Here is a 17,500-nt window from a genome sequence, read left to right as displayed (position 1 = left end):
TCTGGTTGAGGTTATTGTGACTAACTTAGGGTTAAAACCTATTGAATGCTAGGGTGTACTTACTTATGCCTTGCTGTCCTGTGAATGTTTACATCTTATGGCCAATGAAAATATGAAAACTTGTAAATGTTGGGGTTGAATTAGTTAAAGCAGACTCTGGTTGTTCCTTCTTGTGATTTCCGGGAAGATCAGACCATGTTTTATGACCAATTTTAACAGAAAGGTAAGAAATTTCAAAGGGTGTACAAACTTTTTCTTGGGACTGTATGTCAACACGCTGCGGGTTGCTCTGCCCATCTGGGTCAGAGATCCATACAGAATGAATGAGCGTGTGATTTTGGCAATCACAATTTCACGCACGTCCATGCACATTCACATAGAGATGGGCATAGATACTGGATGCCCACCTGCCTGTGAGATTCAGAGGACAGAGAGAGAGAGAGAGAGAGAGAGAGAGAGAGAGAGAGAGAGAGAGAGAGAGAGAGAGAGAGAGAGAGAGAGTGGCTCTGTCTGTCTCTGTGTCAGTGTCAGTGTCTGTATTTGTCTCTGCCTCTCTCTCTCTCTCTCTCTCTCTCTCTCTCTCTCTCTCTCTCTCTCTCTCTCTCTCTCTCTCTCTCTCTCCCCCTCTCTCTCCGACAATACAGTTTCCTCTATCTGTAAGTAGCTATGCCCACCTGCAGCTTATATTCAGTGTTCAATCATAATATCACCACACACACACACACACACACACACACACACACACACACACACACACACACACACACACACACACACACACACACACACACACACACACACACACACACACACACACAATTGAGATGTGCTCTCCAGCTCTCTGCAGGTGACAGACCCCACCTGTGTGCTGGAAGCGTAGACCTGAATTCCCTTCTGAATGACAATCAGTTAGAGCAGCTGTGGCTTTCTCACTGACACAATACAGCATACATTACTTTACATTGCTCCTAGCTGATGTTTCTATCTAAAACGTAATGTTTTTGAAACGGGAGGACCCGAGGAGTGATGGACAGCTGTCGCACCTGCTCATTTACCCGTCATGTGCGGATGCTTCTCATATTTTCCCTCCCCCTTCTCCTCCCTGGTGGCCCCACTCTACCATATACAAAGGGGGGAGGGGGGGGGTGTATGCCTTACTGTACATTAAGGACCAAGGGTGAACAAGGGAACTTACAGTTACTTAGGTAAAGGTGTTTACAATCCCTGGAGCAGTGTGGGGATAGGTGCCTTGCTCAAGAGCATACTGCACTTCAGGCATGGACGAAATGGTATTCAAACTGACAATCTGATTTCAAGACCACATTAGGCCATTAGCCATTAGGATTTCCCAGGATGCATTATTCATTGTGGTTGAAGGCAGAGCCATGGAATTCAGAGTTCTGACAACCTGGGTACAGGACGTCAGTTGGTGACATGATTCATGTAATATTCAAATAATTCTAGGCAGTGGCTTTACCACACTTTCTGTGTTCTACGCACACTTCCTGGAACTATACATGGGTTTGCAGTGTATGTATACTCATGACCGGCCATCCGGGTACTTTGCTCTTAAATTTGCGTTACGCCCCTTTATGGGTGAAAACAAACCGAATGTCTCATTGACTTACATGCTACATCAGCTAGCCTAAATGAGCACATTCCATGCTTCAGCCACGGCTGTTTGGCTATATTAGTTGAACAGCCGGCAACACAACACGTTTTCGGCATGTTGCGCGTGAATAACGCTAGTCTACAGGTCCGTATCTTTCGTTTATTAAACCCCAACATCACCAATTGACTTGCATGGGTTGTTTTCCCCCACAAATGGGTGTTACGCACATGGAAAACATCATGCCGTTCATGAGTATACACGATGTTATGAGGAGGGGCAAGACACTGGCAGCCAACCACGTGAGCTCATTTTTTTGACCGACAGCGGTTTCCAACAATCAGAGGTTGAGTTGTGCGCAGCTAGGTTCACGCAGCCAGGGGAAAACAAACATTTAGAACCCATGTATAGTGGAACTGTCAATTCTAAATTACTGAATATGTCGAGGGCTCCATGAGACGCCATTTTTGTGTAAAAATGGAACGCTGAGGGCAATGGGATTAGCCTAACTCTTACGTCCATGGCTCTGGTTGAAGGGATAAAGGCAAACTCCCCTATTATCCCATTATGGAGATGAGCTCTATAGCATAGCCAATCAGGCAGGCCAGAAATGCTGAGCAAAGGAAAAGGAATGACAGGCATGGAACTGTGTGTGTGTGTGTGTGTGTGTGTGTGTGTGTGTGTGTGTGTGTGTGTGTGTGTGTGTGTGTGTGTGTGTGTGTGTGTGTGTGTGTGTGTGTGTGTGTGTGTGTGTGTCTGTGTCTGTGTCTGTGTCTGTCTGTGTCTGTGTCTGTGTGTGTGTGTGTGTTTGTGCGCGTGCATGCGTGCGTGTGTTCATGCATGCGTGCGAGTGTGCGTGCCAGCTTGTGTGAGCATGTGTGGTATAGTGTGGATGCTACACATACCCGGTAGATTTATTTATTGTGATTTTTTTTTGCTGCCCACTGGGGTGTAAAAGCTGTGTTTCATCTGTGCAACAGCATCTACACTCGCCTCCAAAAGAGTTGTCGCCTATCCATCTGTTTGGAATAACAGCTAATAACCTGACTTTCAATTAATCACTTGGCTTCAGAAGTCACTCATATGAAAGCTACAACCCTCCCGAATGAAAATGTATGCACAAAAATAAATTTCATGCACCAAAGACAGATTGACCCTTTATTGAACACAGACAGGGCAGATTTTCACAAGACAAAAGTTTTGTCGCCTATGGAACATAATGTGAAAATGAGCAGATAAGTCACTTCAAAACACTTCAAATACGCAGATTGGGTGTCATACTTAATCACTGAATCACTCTCACCTCTCCAGAAAATCGACTTTGGCCTTAGGTGTATGTTTAGGGTCATTGTAATCATGGAAAGCAACACAATGAAAATCAATGGAGTTCAATGAGAGATGGGGACATATTCGCTATTCGTAGAGCAATACATGTTTAACTTCATGATTTAATCAATGACAAAAGCCCTCAAACACCTGCAGCATGCATGCAGCTCCTCATAAAAGCTGTATCTGTACCATGTTTCACTTTAGGCACCATTTCTCTTTATTCATATTCTTCATCTCCAACACCATATAGTTCTGATTCTATCAGTTCTAAAATGGTTGATCTTGGGATCTTGATTTCAGAGTATGAGTCCCATTAGCCTTCATTTTTGTCAGAATTAGGCCTGACATACTCTTGGCTGGCTTTTTTGAGACAGGACAGTGGGAGAGACTTCTTTGTTGTTAAATGTGAAGAATTTGGAAAAAATACATGGTGCCTAAAGTCAAACATGGGAGGGATACAGCTCTTATGTGGAGCTGCATGCATGCTGCTGGTGTGTGAGGGCTTTTATCATTGATTACATCATGAAGTTAAAAATGTATTGCTCTACAAATAGCAAATATGTCACCATCTCTCATTGAACTCCATTGATTTTCATTGTGTTGCTTTCCATGATTACAACGACCCTAAACATACACCTGAGGCCAAAGTTGATTTTCTGGAGAGGTGTGAGTGAACCAGTGGTTAAGTATGACACCCGATCTGCGTATTTGAAGTGTTTTGAAGTGACTTATCTGCTCATTTTCACATTATGTTCGATAGGCGACAAAACTTTTGTCTTGTCAAAATCTGCCCTGTCTGTGTTCATTAAAGGGTCAATCTTTCTTTGGTGCATGAAATTTATTTTTGTACATACATTTTCATTCGAGAGGGTTGTAGCTTTCATATGAGTGACTTCTGAAGCCAAGTGATTAATTGAAAGTCAGGTTATTAGCTGTTATTCCAAACAGATGGGTAGGCGACAACTCTTTTGGAGGCGAGTGTACAGTACTGTAGTCGAAATCTGATTTCTCCCTCTGCAGTCTAGAGCTATTATTATGGAGTGACTCTATTTGCCATCTCAGGTGTGATAGCATCTGTGGGGTTCAAGAGACAATTTGTCACCATTTGTCTGCTTTGGAAACATGTGTTCATATTTGGCTGATCCACAGGTGTTTGCCTCTAAAGGCAATGCAGATAATAAGGTGCGGTGAAGGGTAAACAAATACATCTGCTGCTAATGCACCTGCTATTTCCAGACAGCAAATCGGTTGCAGTGCTAAGAAGAGAAGATCAGCACGACAAAGAATACAATAGAAAAATACAAGATTATGGATTTCATATAATGCGACATGCCACTGTGAACTGGGTGATTTATATTGATATTGATATTGATATTGAAAGTGAGATGAGATGAGATGAGATGAGATGAGATGAGATGAGATGAGATAGATCCTGCGCTTGAATATGTACTTTCACAAGCAGTCCTGGTCGGCAGATAAGAGTGCCTCTTCTTGCAGTGCTAAGAAGAGAAGATCAGCGCCATGAAAGAATACAATAGCCAAATACAAGATTATGGATTTCATATAATGCGACATGCCACTGTGAACTGGGTGATTTTACCTGAAAGTGAGATGAGATGAGATGAGATGAGATGAGATGAGATGAGATGAGATGAGATGAGATGAGATGAGATGAGATGAGATCCAGCGCTTGAATATGTACTTTCACAAGCAGTCCTGGTCGGCAGATATGTTCTGCCTGACTGACTTTATCACTGGTCAAGTTTACAGATACCATAAACTGGCTCTGACTCTGCAAATATGTTTTTTCATTGATAGATGGTTGGATTGCAACGGGGGAGGTATGACAAGGTACACAGTAAAATGCAGTGTTAATTCAGCACTTAGAGAGTACTCTTGGACCAAATACGCTCAATAACAGGGGTGTCAAACATACGACCTGCGGGCAGCATCTGGCCCACCAGAGTTTTTTTTGTTTTGCTTTTTCACAGAAATAACTGAAATGAGTAAACTGAAAAAACAAATGTACATCAAGACCGCATGACATTAACCCAATGATCCAAACCTCCCTCTCTCGTACATGCAGTAAAGTGCATGTCGCACTTATCTTTTAGAAATGGTGAATTTCAGGCATTTGACAAAGCGCATATGTACGCCTACCAAATGTTGATACTTTTCTACAAAATTATTTCAGTTGTGTATAAGCTTGCCAACCATCCTTTGAAATACAGAATCGTCCCGTATTTATAAGTAAAAGTATGGGTTCCGAATCAGGCATTAAAATGTGTTAAAATGCAGGAAATTACATCTTAGAAATACAACCCCCAGACCCCCACCAAAATGAACTGTCCTGTATTTTATTCATTTTTGGCAACCCTAGTTGTGTAGGACATGTAAATTATAAAATCAATTGGATAGTCTCTGCATAGGAATGTCAGTATTGCATTGCTTTCTACATACGAATTAGCTCTGCATTTTTAACTGTGTATCAACACTTGCTGTTTATTGATCTGATCTGAATACTGTATCTGAATACTGTATGTGCCTTCTCTAACGTGCACTGCATTACAAGAGGAGATTTGTGTAGAATGAATATCTACCCAGGGGTGCATTTCTCGAAACCATAGTTGTTGACTAAGTTAGCTACTTTTTTTGTTTGCAATGCAATTTCCCATTGGCAACTACCCAAGTTGCTAACTGGCTAACAACTACACTTTCGAGAAACCCATCCCAGATATGCAGCTGCACACAGCACTCATCCTGCACAAATGCAGTGTCAATATGCCTCCTTTACATTGTCCGTTAAGATTATAGAGGGGAAGGTGAATAAAAACGTTGAGGCATCCACTGTGTACAGCACTTTAATCTGCTCACTGGTGGCTAGGAAGCATTGTCCACTTAATGGAGAGGCATAACACGTACACGCTGAGACGCCGTCTCTAGTGGCCACACACACACACACACACACACACACACACACACACACACACACACACACACACACACACACACACACACACACAGACACACACACTGGCCTAAGATGCTCACTCTGAGACATTTGCTGCCTGTTGTGGCCACACACACACATACACACACACACACACACACACACACACACACACACACAGCAGGTCCGAGCCTGTCAAGCCTGTTATGTGATGTGTGGGCGATCAGAGAACAGACTGATTAATTATGGGTCCGCTTGTGTTCACAAAATCACACACACACACACACACACACACACACACACACACACACACACACACACACACACACACACACACACACACACACACACACACACACACACACACACACACACACACATACACACACACACACACACACACACTACCAGGCCCAAGAGAGGCGGCTGATTAATTATGGGGCTGCTTCTTGTGTTTGTGTGCCGCGGCCGCCCCATAATGCATTGGGGGTGTCGTAATGAGAAAGGCGACCCTGCGGTCCTCGGCCCCACACATGACATGACAGACAGGAAGATCAACGGCTGCCCGCTCCGCACAGACCTGTAATCACATCACAAGAACCAGAGAGGAGACGAGAGGAGAGAGCAAGCTCTGTGTGTGTGTGTGTGTGTGTGTGTGTGTGTGTGTGTGTGTGTGTGTGTGTCTGTGTGTGTGCATGTGTGTGTTTGTGTGTGTGTGTGTGCGTGCGTGTGCGTGTGTGTGTGTGCCTGTGCCTGTGCGTGTGCGTGTGTGGAGAAAGACAGCAGAGAGAGCAATCTGTGCGTGCATGTGTGCGCGTGCGTGTGTGTGTGTGGAGAGACGTGCGTGCATGTGTGTGTGTTTGTGTGCGCGCGTGCGTGCGTGCGCGCGTGTGTGTGTGTGTGTGTTGTAGATGGCAGAGCGGAGAGAGCCTGAAGAGAATATGAGAGCTCTAAACGCAGCGCTTCCTCGAATCCTTCAGTCTACTCCAAAGGCTGATATTTGCATAGTTCAATATGTCATTTTAGACATATATAGGCCTATATTTTTTGGATGAGACTGGGAAAATGAAGAGGAAAAATTATAATTGAAGATGTGCGTGCTTTGCTTGAAGATTGACTTATCATAGAATGAGAAACGACATAAAAGGGATGCCCCCTGTCCCACACACACACTTTTCTTAAACCCAATCATTGTACTGCAAGCTTTCCATCCCACCCCCCACCCCCCCAGGGGGAACTTCAGTGGTCCATTAGCCTCACAGTGACATTGGTATAAATTTTCTCCAACTATACCGTAAGTAATCCACAGGGAGAATAGACATGCAGCCGCAGTAATAGGCATTTTAGCCATTGATACTGTATTTCTCATACATACCCATCCATAGCCATCCATGAACTGGGGATGAACTGAAGTCCCATTCACAGAAGGAACTATGAAATGTATGACAACTCATCAAAATCATAATGGAAAATAGTGTAAACAAAAAAAAGAGTCACGTGATACATTTAAATCAATCCCACTTTTCTATAGTGCTTTCATCGCTCATTAAATTGCTCTGAAAGCGATTCCAGCAACATCTGTCAGCGCCGCCATAAACGTTGTAGTAGAGCTGCCATTGGAGGTTTGCTATCCCCCCACAAAGTTTAGAATAATTGTATTATAAAAGGTCTCGTTGTTTTAGTTAGCACTGATGTTATAGTTCTTGGCATGAACAGCCCCATAGAGAGCTAATGGATATCATTATGAGTATTAGGCATGGTACGGTTTGCGTTGCAAACCGAGACCGTACGGTTTGCCTGTCACGGAACGGGGTAGTGGGCAACCGCACGGTGCCCACGGTTTCAAAAAAAAAAAAATAGAGTGACCACCGGCGGACGACGCTATTAAAATCCTACTACTTTTACAAGGATAAAACACAAAGACAACGTAGGATATTGAGTGTGGAAAGACTGATTTCTATCAGCCAACTGAAAGACATAATGTAACAGCATGCGCCAGCTGACTAGGCTACAGTAGCCTACAAGCAAGTGCAGGTCGGTCAGCAGCGTCACCCTCTCCCCCTCTCTCTCCACGTTAGCGCAAGTGACTGTTCCCAGCCTTTATGCTGACCATTTTAAATTAAATGAACATGAATTTAGGCCTACAAACAAGGACAGATTAGCAGAACAAAGTAGACTATGACTTACGTTACAGTAGCCTAGTGTAGGCTATATCCACGTGGCATTGAATGGGGATTCCGGACGGCAAAATGCGAGATAATTGAACATATCCATCAGATTCACTGTGCTGTCCTTAACTGCAATCAACTGTAGGCCTAATTATATGTAGCTAGTTAAACTCTGATGGACGGAAGGGGACTTTGTGCTGTTGCCTAGTTAACATTGATGTTTAACACTATAACAAAAATAAAATTTGACTGTTTTAAAAGGCTCAGCTTCACAGGAGTTTTGTGAAACATTCTTGTGCATACACTTCTAAAAAAACGATCTTTTAAAATTATTTGTTACCTTAACTTTCACATTCTAACATAACAAAACCCTATCACTTGTTCACTTAGAATTGAATTTGACTTCTGATTTTACTTCTATGCTTCTCACGGCCGGCAGTTTCATGATAGGAAGCAACTGATTCATAAGCGCAAAACTCGCAGAAAGCGGTATCAAAATAAAAGTCCAATTCGTTCTCAGTGTGTCATTAACCAAAATAGTCATACTACACTGACCTAATGGTCCCACTACCTACAGGAGTGTAGCTGTTTTATTTTTACACGTCAAATGTGTTATAGCATGTCATATTTGAATATTTGTCAACTTAAAAGTTAGGACTTGGTTCTCCCTTTTTTTGAAATAAATGGAAGCATGTTAAAATCATTGATATCTTTCCTCTTTCAGTTGGGTTAAATGAAGTCAAATTCAACATACCCATGATAAGCTTACATTTTCATTCAATTTTTTATATAATTCATTTTATTTAAAAAAACAAAAACAAAACAGAACCGTACAAAACCGAAAACCGTGACCTTGAAACCGTGATATGGACCGAACCGTGACATTTGTGAACCGTACCACCCCTAATGAGTAGGCGTAATAACATGGTAATATAATGATAGTGCATGGCAGACTGTTCGATTGAGCTTTGCCACAAAATGAAAGGACTGTGGTCTAGAGACCTGCATTGGGATTGGGACCCGCTGGGTCCCGCAGGACCCAACGCAAATCTCGCGGGAGCGGGCGGTGTTGGTAAAGCTGCGGGAGGGAGTGGGCGGAGAATTCAAATACAGTGGAGTTGTGCGGGCGGCACAGGACTCGACTCACTAGTTTCACGCCGTGTCGGCCGAGAGGGCATAGCGCCTTATGTCATTCAGAATGACAGCTGCCCCATGTTGCAGAAGATAGCTGGTACGTGTTTTCAGTTGAAGTACACCATCAAATTAATTTTAGTAGCCTAAACATATTAGTTATTTAAGCAACAAATTTAACATAGGCTAAGTCATTTTGCAAACGACATCCTGATGCAGCCGCATTTATCTTGGCAACTAATTGCACTGTTAAAGCTCGCATTTGGTCACCGCTTTCCAGTAGAAAAGGGGGCCGATATTGAAAAAAAAGTAGTCTATTGGCCTAGACCTGATAGTTGTTAATTGAACTATTTATTTTACTCATAAATAATGCATACAAATAATGCAAACCACTGCAGAATTAGCCTACATATTGCAAATTCATTGCAATCTTGACTACACCCTTATTGTAACAGCTCGCAGTGGTCAATGCTGGAGGCCGAGTTGGTCCCGTTATTGAGGCTATATATGAAGAAGTATATTGTTTATCTAGGCCTACATTATTTGGTCAATTGCAATGCTATCAGCATATTGCATAGGCTATAGGCCTACCCTACCCTACCCCCGATGGGTCCATGTAACGCTTTGCAGTGCTTAGATCCAATTTTTTTAATCCATTGTAAGTAGTGCCATATGTGTTCGCAGAATTGTGTGCCTTCAGGCATGCACTTAAATTACCACTAGCATCATATCCCGTATTGACGAATGCTCGTGAATATTCTGGCCTGCGTTTCAATCTGTACTGCAAGTTCTGCGGACGCGCAAGAATTGACAATAAAGTAAACGTTTTGCCATAGAGGGCGGATGGTGGCTACGTGCGTTAAGAGGCTATTTCCATCTGCCACATTGCGATAAACCGACATATTGCAGAACAGAGGACGAATTTGAGACTCGGGCCAAAATAGTCTACGAGCACTTTGGTCAATGTGATGCTGGTAGCCTAATTTAAATGCCTGGAGAGAAGTACCTTGTTGGAGAAACAAGTGCGCAACCAAGACAAACCACGACTGGCCATGGTTAATAGGCTATATTTTCACTCATTGACATCAAGCACAATAGGTCTAAAGAAACAGTGGCACATCTTATCTAATGACCCAACATTTGGACAATCATTTTCTAACCCCCGAGATTTGCCTATGAAAGATAGAGTAGGCTATCCGACTCAGCAGACACATAGCCTACTCCACCTCATAACTGGCTATGTGACCTCCCCTCAGGTATTTTCCCCTGCCGTAATTGTGTCAACTGCAACGCTATGAAAAGGCGAAATCTCCCACCCTTGCACTGGAAAAGTTTCTTCAGTGAATGGAAGGATCACACGCTGATGCCGGACGTCTTCAGTTGTTTGTGTGCTGAAATGTCGCTGCGGCTGTGCTGCGTAAAACATCACAATATTAAATCATGCCCCAACTTGGGTACTGTACTAAGTGTGCAGGTTGGCCTACGGCGGAGCCAGTCTTTCTGTCAGATCTGTAGGCAACGTCTCAAGCTGACTTGCCATCCATGTCATTTGTAGGCATATCTCTACAAAACACATATGGCGCTAGGCTACTTGTTATAAATTACAATAAAAAAACAGTTGCCTGTTTTCAGAGTTAGGCTATCTGGAAAATTGAAGTTATGAACCCATCTTTTTCATATTAATTCCGAAAATGGAGCAAAGAACCAAAGCGTTACACAGACCCGGTCGTCGCGATGATGCCAGCTGTTGCCGACAGAATCTGCCAGCATTTTTTCAAGCAGAATACCTGCAAAATCTGACGAATAATTGTTTTTTCTGCCATGTGACTGCAAATTTTGATTTTTGTTTGTTGGTTTGTGTTAATAAAACGAAATCAAATTTGATTCTATTGGGTTGTCATGCATTGGCATTATGGGTTAGCAGGTCATTCAAGCAGCCCTGTTTAAATATTTAATTAGCCTACATTCGGAGAAAAATAGAAAAAGCTGCAGTTATTTCGCTTATGAAAATTAACGTAGCCTAAACAAAACAGAAGCGCGAAGCCTATTCCAATGCACCAAGAGACCAGCATGCGGGAGTGGGAGTGGACAACACCGCGGGACTGGGCGGGCACGGTGCGCAAGCCCTGAGGGAGCGGGCGGTAATGGTCTAATATTCAGCGGGAGCGGGCGGGAGAGAAACGAGAAAACCCGCCCAATACAGTTCTCTACTGTGGTCCTCATGCCAAACACTTTGCAATAATAGCGCCAAGAGGAATTTCAAATACATGTATTTCTCCTTTTGATTTGCTCTGTTTTCAGTCCACTTATTTCTAATGTGGCCACAACAAAACAGCTTGTTTACAGCAGCAATGAGCTTTTTACGAATTGATATGCAAGTGCAATACAATTCCAACACCACATTATAGGTGTGTAAATATCAAGAATTAATCAGTGTTTCACGCAATGTCAAACAAACAGGACTTTCAGCGGACCGTTTTACAAAAACAAGATTTTCATTTCTGCTTCATTACTCTCAAGTTCCATTTGCTGAGGATATAATAATAATAATAATAATAACACTTTTTACCCTGTATTATTCATATTCATCATGTTCTTCTGCAGTAGGTAGCAAGCTGCCATAGAAAGCTGGTCACAGCCAACGCTTGAACACCTCTGGGTCAGCCTAAGATATGAAACAACTGATCACATTACATTACATTACATTACATTACATTACATTACATTGCATTTGGCAGACGCTTTATAACCAAAGTGACTTTCAAAAGAGGACATAATCAAGCCAACATCACAAGCAAATACAAAGTGCACAGGAGATATACAGAACAACAAGTGCAGTTGCAAAGAGGGGTTAGTTTTTTTTTTTTTTTAAGAGTAAATAACGAGTACACACACACACAAACACACACACACAAACTAAACTAAACATCATGTCAGGAGTCTGCCCTGGGGCAAGGCCAGCTCAAGCATTAGTCTAGTAGATTCTCTCGAAAGAGGAAGGTCTTTAGTTGTTTCTTGAAGGCTGCAAGAGATGTGCTTAGTCTTGCTGCCTCTGGGAGACCGTTCCACCACTTGGGTACCACAACGGAGAACAATCTTGACTGGGAGTACCTAGAGCGACTGGATGGCAGAGCCAGACGGCTTGTGCTGGATGAGCGCAGTTCTCTTCCAGTAACATAGGGCGTTAGTAGGTCCTTCAGATGAGCTGGGGCCGTTCCTGTGATGGTTTTGTAGGCAAGGGTCAATGCCTTGTGCTTGATCCGGGCGGCGATCGGTAACCAGTGCAACTCAATAAATAGAGGAGTAACATGGGTCCTTTTGGGTTGATTGAAAATCACAAGTGCAGTATACACGCTCAAAAGAGCTAAGAGCCAGATGCTGGCCTTGTTCCCAAAATTGCAATGACCAAGTCTTAAGCTGTTGAGTTAAGACTTTCATGTAGTTCTGTTTTTTTTTTTTTTTTCAGCAAATCGTGTTGGTAACGTCATATTAATGTTGTTATTATGACATACCAGTTGGAGTACTATTCAACAGTGAATCGGCCCATTAGTGGGACTGTCACCATTGCATTACATTTAGCTGACGTTTTTATCCAAAGCCACTTACAGTTATTATTTTTCAGCATTAGTATTGGTATCGGTACGGTTACAGTCGTTGGAGCATTATGGGGTTAGCTGCCTTGCTCAAGGACACCTCAGCCATGGAGTGGGGAGGTAGGGAGTGGACGGGTGAGATTCGAACCTGCAACCCTCTGATCTAAAGCCCATCTCCTGAACCATTTGGCCACGGCCCCGCCTGTCACCACTAAAGCTACGTTCACACACATCTCTGCTAGTTATTAGCTTCTCGCCACTCTCGCCACTCTCTCATGAAACGTTCGTGAAACGTTACCGCGGCTTTAACTGCCAATGCACAGGCGAGAAGTACCGAACTCTGCCTTCCAATTGGTTACTCGCTTACTCGCCTCGCTCGAAGTTAAAATATTTTGAACTCGGGATCGGCCCACATCGCATCGCTTGTACAGTACTCGCCTACTCGCCTACTCGCCTCCTCGTCTCGCAGGAGCACATAGACATTCTATTGACTTAATTCAATAAGCGAGTAACTAAGCGACGTGTGTGAACGAGGCTTAAGGGGCTACGGCATTGTACTGTATCTATCACCCAAAAGAGTCTTCTATGGACCTGGCCTGGTGATGGAGAGCCTGTTACCGTAATCTGTGGACAACTGGAGGGTGTACTGTAGTCTACAACTCACAGCTCTGCATTCAACGGCCCAGAACTTTAAAGCATAGCGTTTGATTCTTGGTTCTCTTGTTATCACTTGGTGAGAAGTGCAAGAAGCCTGATGAAGTGTGAAATATCTTGGAGGTCCAAAAAGAAACCCAGTGACATACAGCCAAGGTTGATTGATCAGAACATGGATGATTGGCAGTATTCAGAGATTGCATACAGACTTTATCTTATTATTAATAATAATAATAATAACTTGGTTTTATATAGCGCCTTTCAAGTAAGGTCTTAACCCAGATGTCATTGTTTTCAGCCCTCCCACTGAGTTGCATTTTCTTCCCTCCATGATTTGTGGTAACCCAACACTGGGTTTGCACCAAGACAGAGCATTAGTTGCGCTATACCTGAAAAAGCATGAAAAGGCAGAAAATAAAACATAGAAAATTGGATTCAGCTAGGCAGTCTCCCATACAGTAGTTGTGTGTGTGTGTGAGTGCGAGCCTGCATGCATGCGTGCGTGTGTGCATGTGTGTGTGCATGCGTGTATGCCTGTGTGCATTTGTGTGTGAGTGTGTGCCTGCTTGCGTATGTATGCCTGCCTGCCTGCCTGCCTGAATGCCTGCCCGAATGCCTGCCTCCCTGTGTGTGTGTGTGTGTGTGTGTGTGTGTGTGTGTGTGTGTGTGCGTGTGCGTGTGCGTGTGCGCGTGTGCGTGTGCGTGTGCGTGTGCGTGTGCGTGCATGTGTGGGGGGGCTTTAAAGTCAATGTCACTGTGAGTGAAACACGCTCCCCTATATCTCAGCAGTGCGAAGAGTAAATAAAAGCTTAAAGGTCTAAAGTGCCATGACTCTTGCTGTTTCTTGACATTTTTAACTTGATATCTAAACTGTAACCGTTTCGATGACAACTGTGCTTTTCACTCGGGTGTTTCTTCACCGCTTTTTCCACAAGCCAAACAGACATGGCATTTTATGACATCAATGGTGCTGTAGTTTTATAAAGACTTGAGTCACTGTTTCTTGCAGAATAATAAAAAATGTCCAAGAGCTGAGAAAGACTACAAAGGACTGAACACATCAGTCAGTCATTGTCTTGAAGAAATGAAAAAAAAAGAAACCACAGTGCTTGGTTTCCTCAATGACTGTTAGAGCACTCATGTTTCCTAAAGAGACTTGGATCTTGCAGCACTTCCGATTCTCCATTTTCTTAAGTTACCGTATGTCAATAAAAGACTTGTCCTCGTACCTTTGACTTATGAAAGGCACATGGGGGGCTGGAGGTAGAGTGAGTGTTTGAGCAGCTCTCATCTTACTGAGAGGACTGTGATCTTTCTTATGTTACAGAGAAGAAACCCACTGCAGTGCCAAGCAGTCAGAACACGTCTCCCTCTCCCTCCCTCCCTCCCTCTCTCTCTCTCGCTCTCTCTCTCTCTCTCTCTCTCTCTCTCCTTCTTCTTCTTCTTCTTCTTCTTCTTCTTCTTCTTCTTCTTCTTCTTCTTCTTCTTCTTCTTCTTCTATCTCTCTGTCATTTTCACTTCTCCTTTAATCCTTTATCTTGCTCTTCCTCACTCGTTTTCTGTCCCCTCTGGCTCTTGCTACACTGTGGTCTGCTTTTTTCTCTGACTTCTGTCTTCATTCTTCTCTGTTCTGTTTCTTACTCTTTGCCCTCTCTTTCTTTTCTCCTCTCCCCCTCTCTCTCTCTCTCTCTCTCTCTCTCTCTCTCTCTCTCTCTCTCTCTCTCTCTCTCTCTCTCTCTCTCCCTTTCTCGTTTCACCCTCTTTTTCTCCCTCCAGCTCTCTTTTCTGTCTTTCCATATCATTCTACCCCTCAACCCCTCAACTCCTGCCCTCCGCACACTTTCTTCTATCTACTCTTTCGTTTCTCGCCCTTTTCTGATCTCTCTCTTTCTCTCTCTCTCTGAACTTCACTTCACTGCACCCTCGGCTCTCCCCTGTTTGTTCCACTTCTCATCCTCCTATCTCTGCCTCTGTGCTTCCGTCTATCTTAGTCCTTCTCAACGGGGGCTCTAAAGCCCCTCCAGGGGGGCCTTTTGAGAGCCCTTGGTGGGCGTTGAGAAGGATTCAGCTAAAGGGAGTGCGGCGGTGGCGCTCAGTTGCAATTGAGGTGCCTTAGTCTATTACTAAGGTCTAGTACTAAATGGGGCGATGGCAGGCTTATAATTAGGTCAAGGGGGCATTGGAAGGCTTATGATGACGTCAAGGGGGGTGTTTGTTCAATAAAGGTTGAGAACCACTAGTCTTATCTGTATCCATTTTCCTCTTCCTTTACTCTCCTCTCTCTCTTCTTCCCTCTCTCTGGTGTCTCTTCCTCTGTCGCTCTCCTCATGCATGTTGCTGCTGGCCAGCCATCCGTGTCCACAGATATGTCTCAGAGCGGCGCTGTTCATGCATGTCTGTCTGACAGGGGGGCGTACAGTACACTCACAAGGCCTCCTCCGGGGCCTGTAAGTGTGTTAGTGTGTGTGTGTGTGTGTGTGTGTGTGTGTGTGTGTGTGTGTGTGTGTGTGTGTGTGTGTGTGTGTGTGTGTGTGTGTGTGTGTGTGTGTGTGTGTGTGTGCGCGCGCGCGCATGTGTGGGAGCATGTGTGTGCGTGTATGTGCATGCATGCGTGCGTGCGTACATGTGTGTGGGTGGTTGGATACGACAATCCCCGCTCCTGTGATACGCTGATTCTATTTCAGGCGCTCTCACGTCAGTCATTCAGACAAGATCAGCCGGGTAATGCCACGGTGTGCTGTGCATCCGGCAGCGTGCGCAATTCAATGAAAGCCATTTCGCCTGCCCGCGTCTGCTTCATTTTGGCGTCGGCAATACGGCCCCAGCCATTTAGAGCCATTGGGGGAGCAAGATGCTCTTGATGTCAGATGATGGCCTTTAATATCGCAGCCTATTTGCTGCCGTTGGTAACTGTTTATGTGTCATTTTGTCCGCGGTGAGGCTTTTTTGCCCTGCTACTCAGAGTGACAAACACAATATTACCTCTTGTGTATCTCAGGTAGAGGCATACTGTGTGTGTGTGTGTACGTGTGTGTACGTGTGTGTGTGTGTGTGTGTGTGTGTGTGTGTGTGTGTGTGTGTGTGTGTGTGTGTGTGTGTGTGTGTGTGTGTGTGTGTGTGTGTGTGTGTGTTTGCGTGTGAGTGTGAGTGTATGCGTGTGTGTGTTTGTGTGTGTGTGTGTGTGTGTGTGTGCATGTTTGTGCGTGTGTGTGTGTGTGTGTGTGTCTGTGTGTGTGTCTGTGTGTGTGTGTGTGTGTGTGTGTGTGTGTGTGTGTGTGTGCGCGTGTGTGTGTGTGTGTGTGTGTGTGCATGTTTGTGCGTGTGTGTGTGTGTGTGTGTGTGAGTGAGAGAGCGCGCGTGTGTGAATGAGTGTGTGTGTGTGTGTGTGTCATACTCTGCTCGCTGCTGTTGTTATTGCCTGCACACTGTAGGGGATTGTGGGGTCGGGATGTATGAGGGTGTGTGAGGGTGTGTGTGTATGCGGTGGAATAGTATGAGGAGGAGGAGGGATTTAATATCAACTATTTGCCTAGCTTTAGCTTTGGGAGCATAATGGGAACCATTTGCATCCTCTTGTGTGTGGTGTCACTGTCACCCATTCAGACAGTTTGGGGCCACGAGGCAAGAAAGTTTAATGATTTATTACTCTGTGTGTGTGTGAGAGACAGTGTTTGAGTGTGTGTGTGTGTGTGTGTGTGTGTGTGTGTGTGTGTGTGTGTGTGTGTGTGCGTGCGCGTGCGCGTGCGCGTGCGCGTGCGTGTGCGTGTGCGTGTGCGTGTGAGTACATGTGTGTGAGTGATAATGTGATTTCCATCAAATCAGCTTTAGGGGGTTGATTGGTTATTCATTCTGCTCATCTCTCTCATCCTCTCCTCTCCTCTCCTCTTTTTTTGTGTGTTTCTTCTTCAGATCTTCACACGCTACGGGAAGTGCTACACCTTCAACTCGGGGCAGGATGGGCGCCCCCTAAAGGTGACCATGAAAGGAGGCATGGGCAACGGCCTGGAGATCATGCTGGACATCCAACAAGACGAGTACTTGCCAGTGTGGGGAGAAACAGGTACAT

The 17,500-nt window shown here is 44.4% G+C and overlaps 1 protein-coding gene across 1 annotated transcript in view; it reads left to right on the top strand.

Moving 5' to 3' along the window:
• asic1b (acid-sensing (proton-gated) ion channel 1b) overlaps window positions 1–17,500 on the top strand; it is a 467,890-nt gene that overhangs the window by 389,269 nt on the left and 61,121 nt on the right. Inside the window, exon 3 of the mRNA XM_063215097.1 lies at window positions 17,344–17,494. Coding sequence (XP_063071167.1) covers window positions 17,344–17,494 — 151 coding nt within the window. The remainder of the gene's footprint in view (window positions 1–17,343; window positions 17,495–17,500) is intronic.

Source organism: Engraulis encrasicolus, chromosome 14 (genome assembly GCF_034702125.1).
Source record: "Engraulis encrasicolus isolate BLACKSEA-1 chromosome 14, IST_EnEncr_1.0, whole genome shotgun sequence".
Classification (NCBI taxonomy): domain Eukaryota; kingdom Metazoa; phylum Chordata; class Actinopteri; order Clupeiformes; family Engraulidae; genus Engraulis; species Engraulis encrasicolus.
The sequence above is the reverse complement of the archived record's forward strand: the minus strand, read 5'-3'. Positions and strand labels throughout refer to the sequence as shown.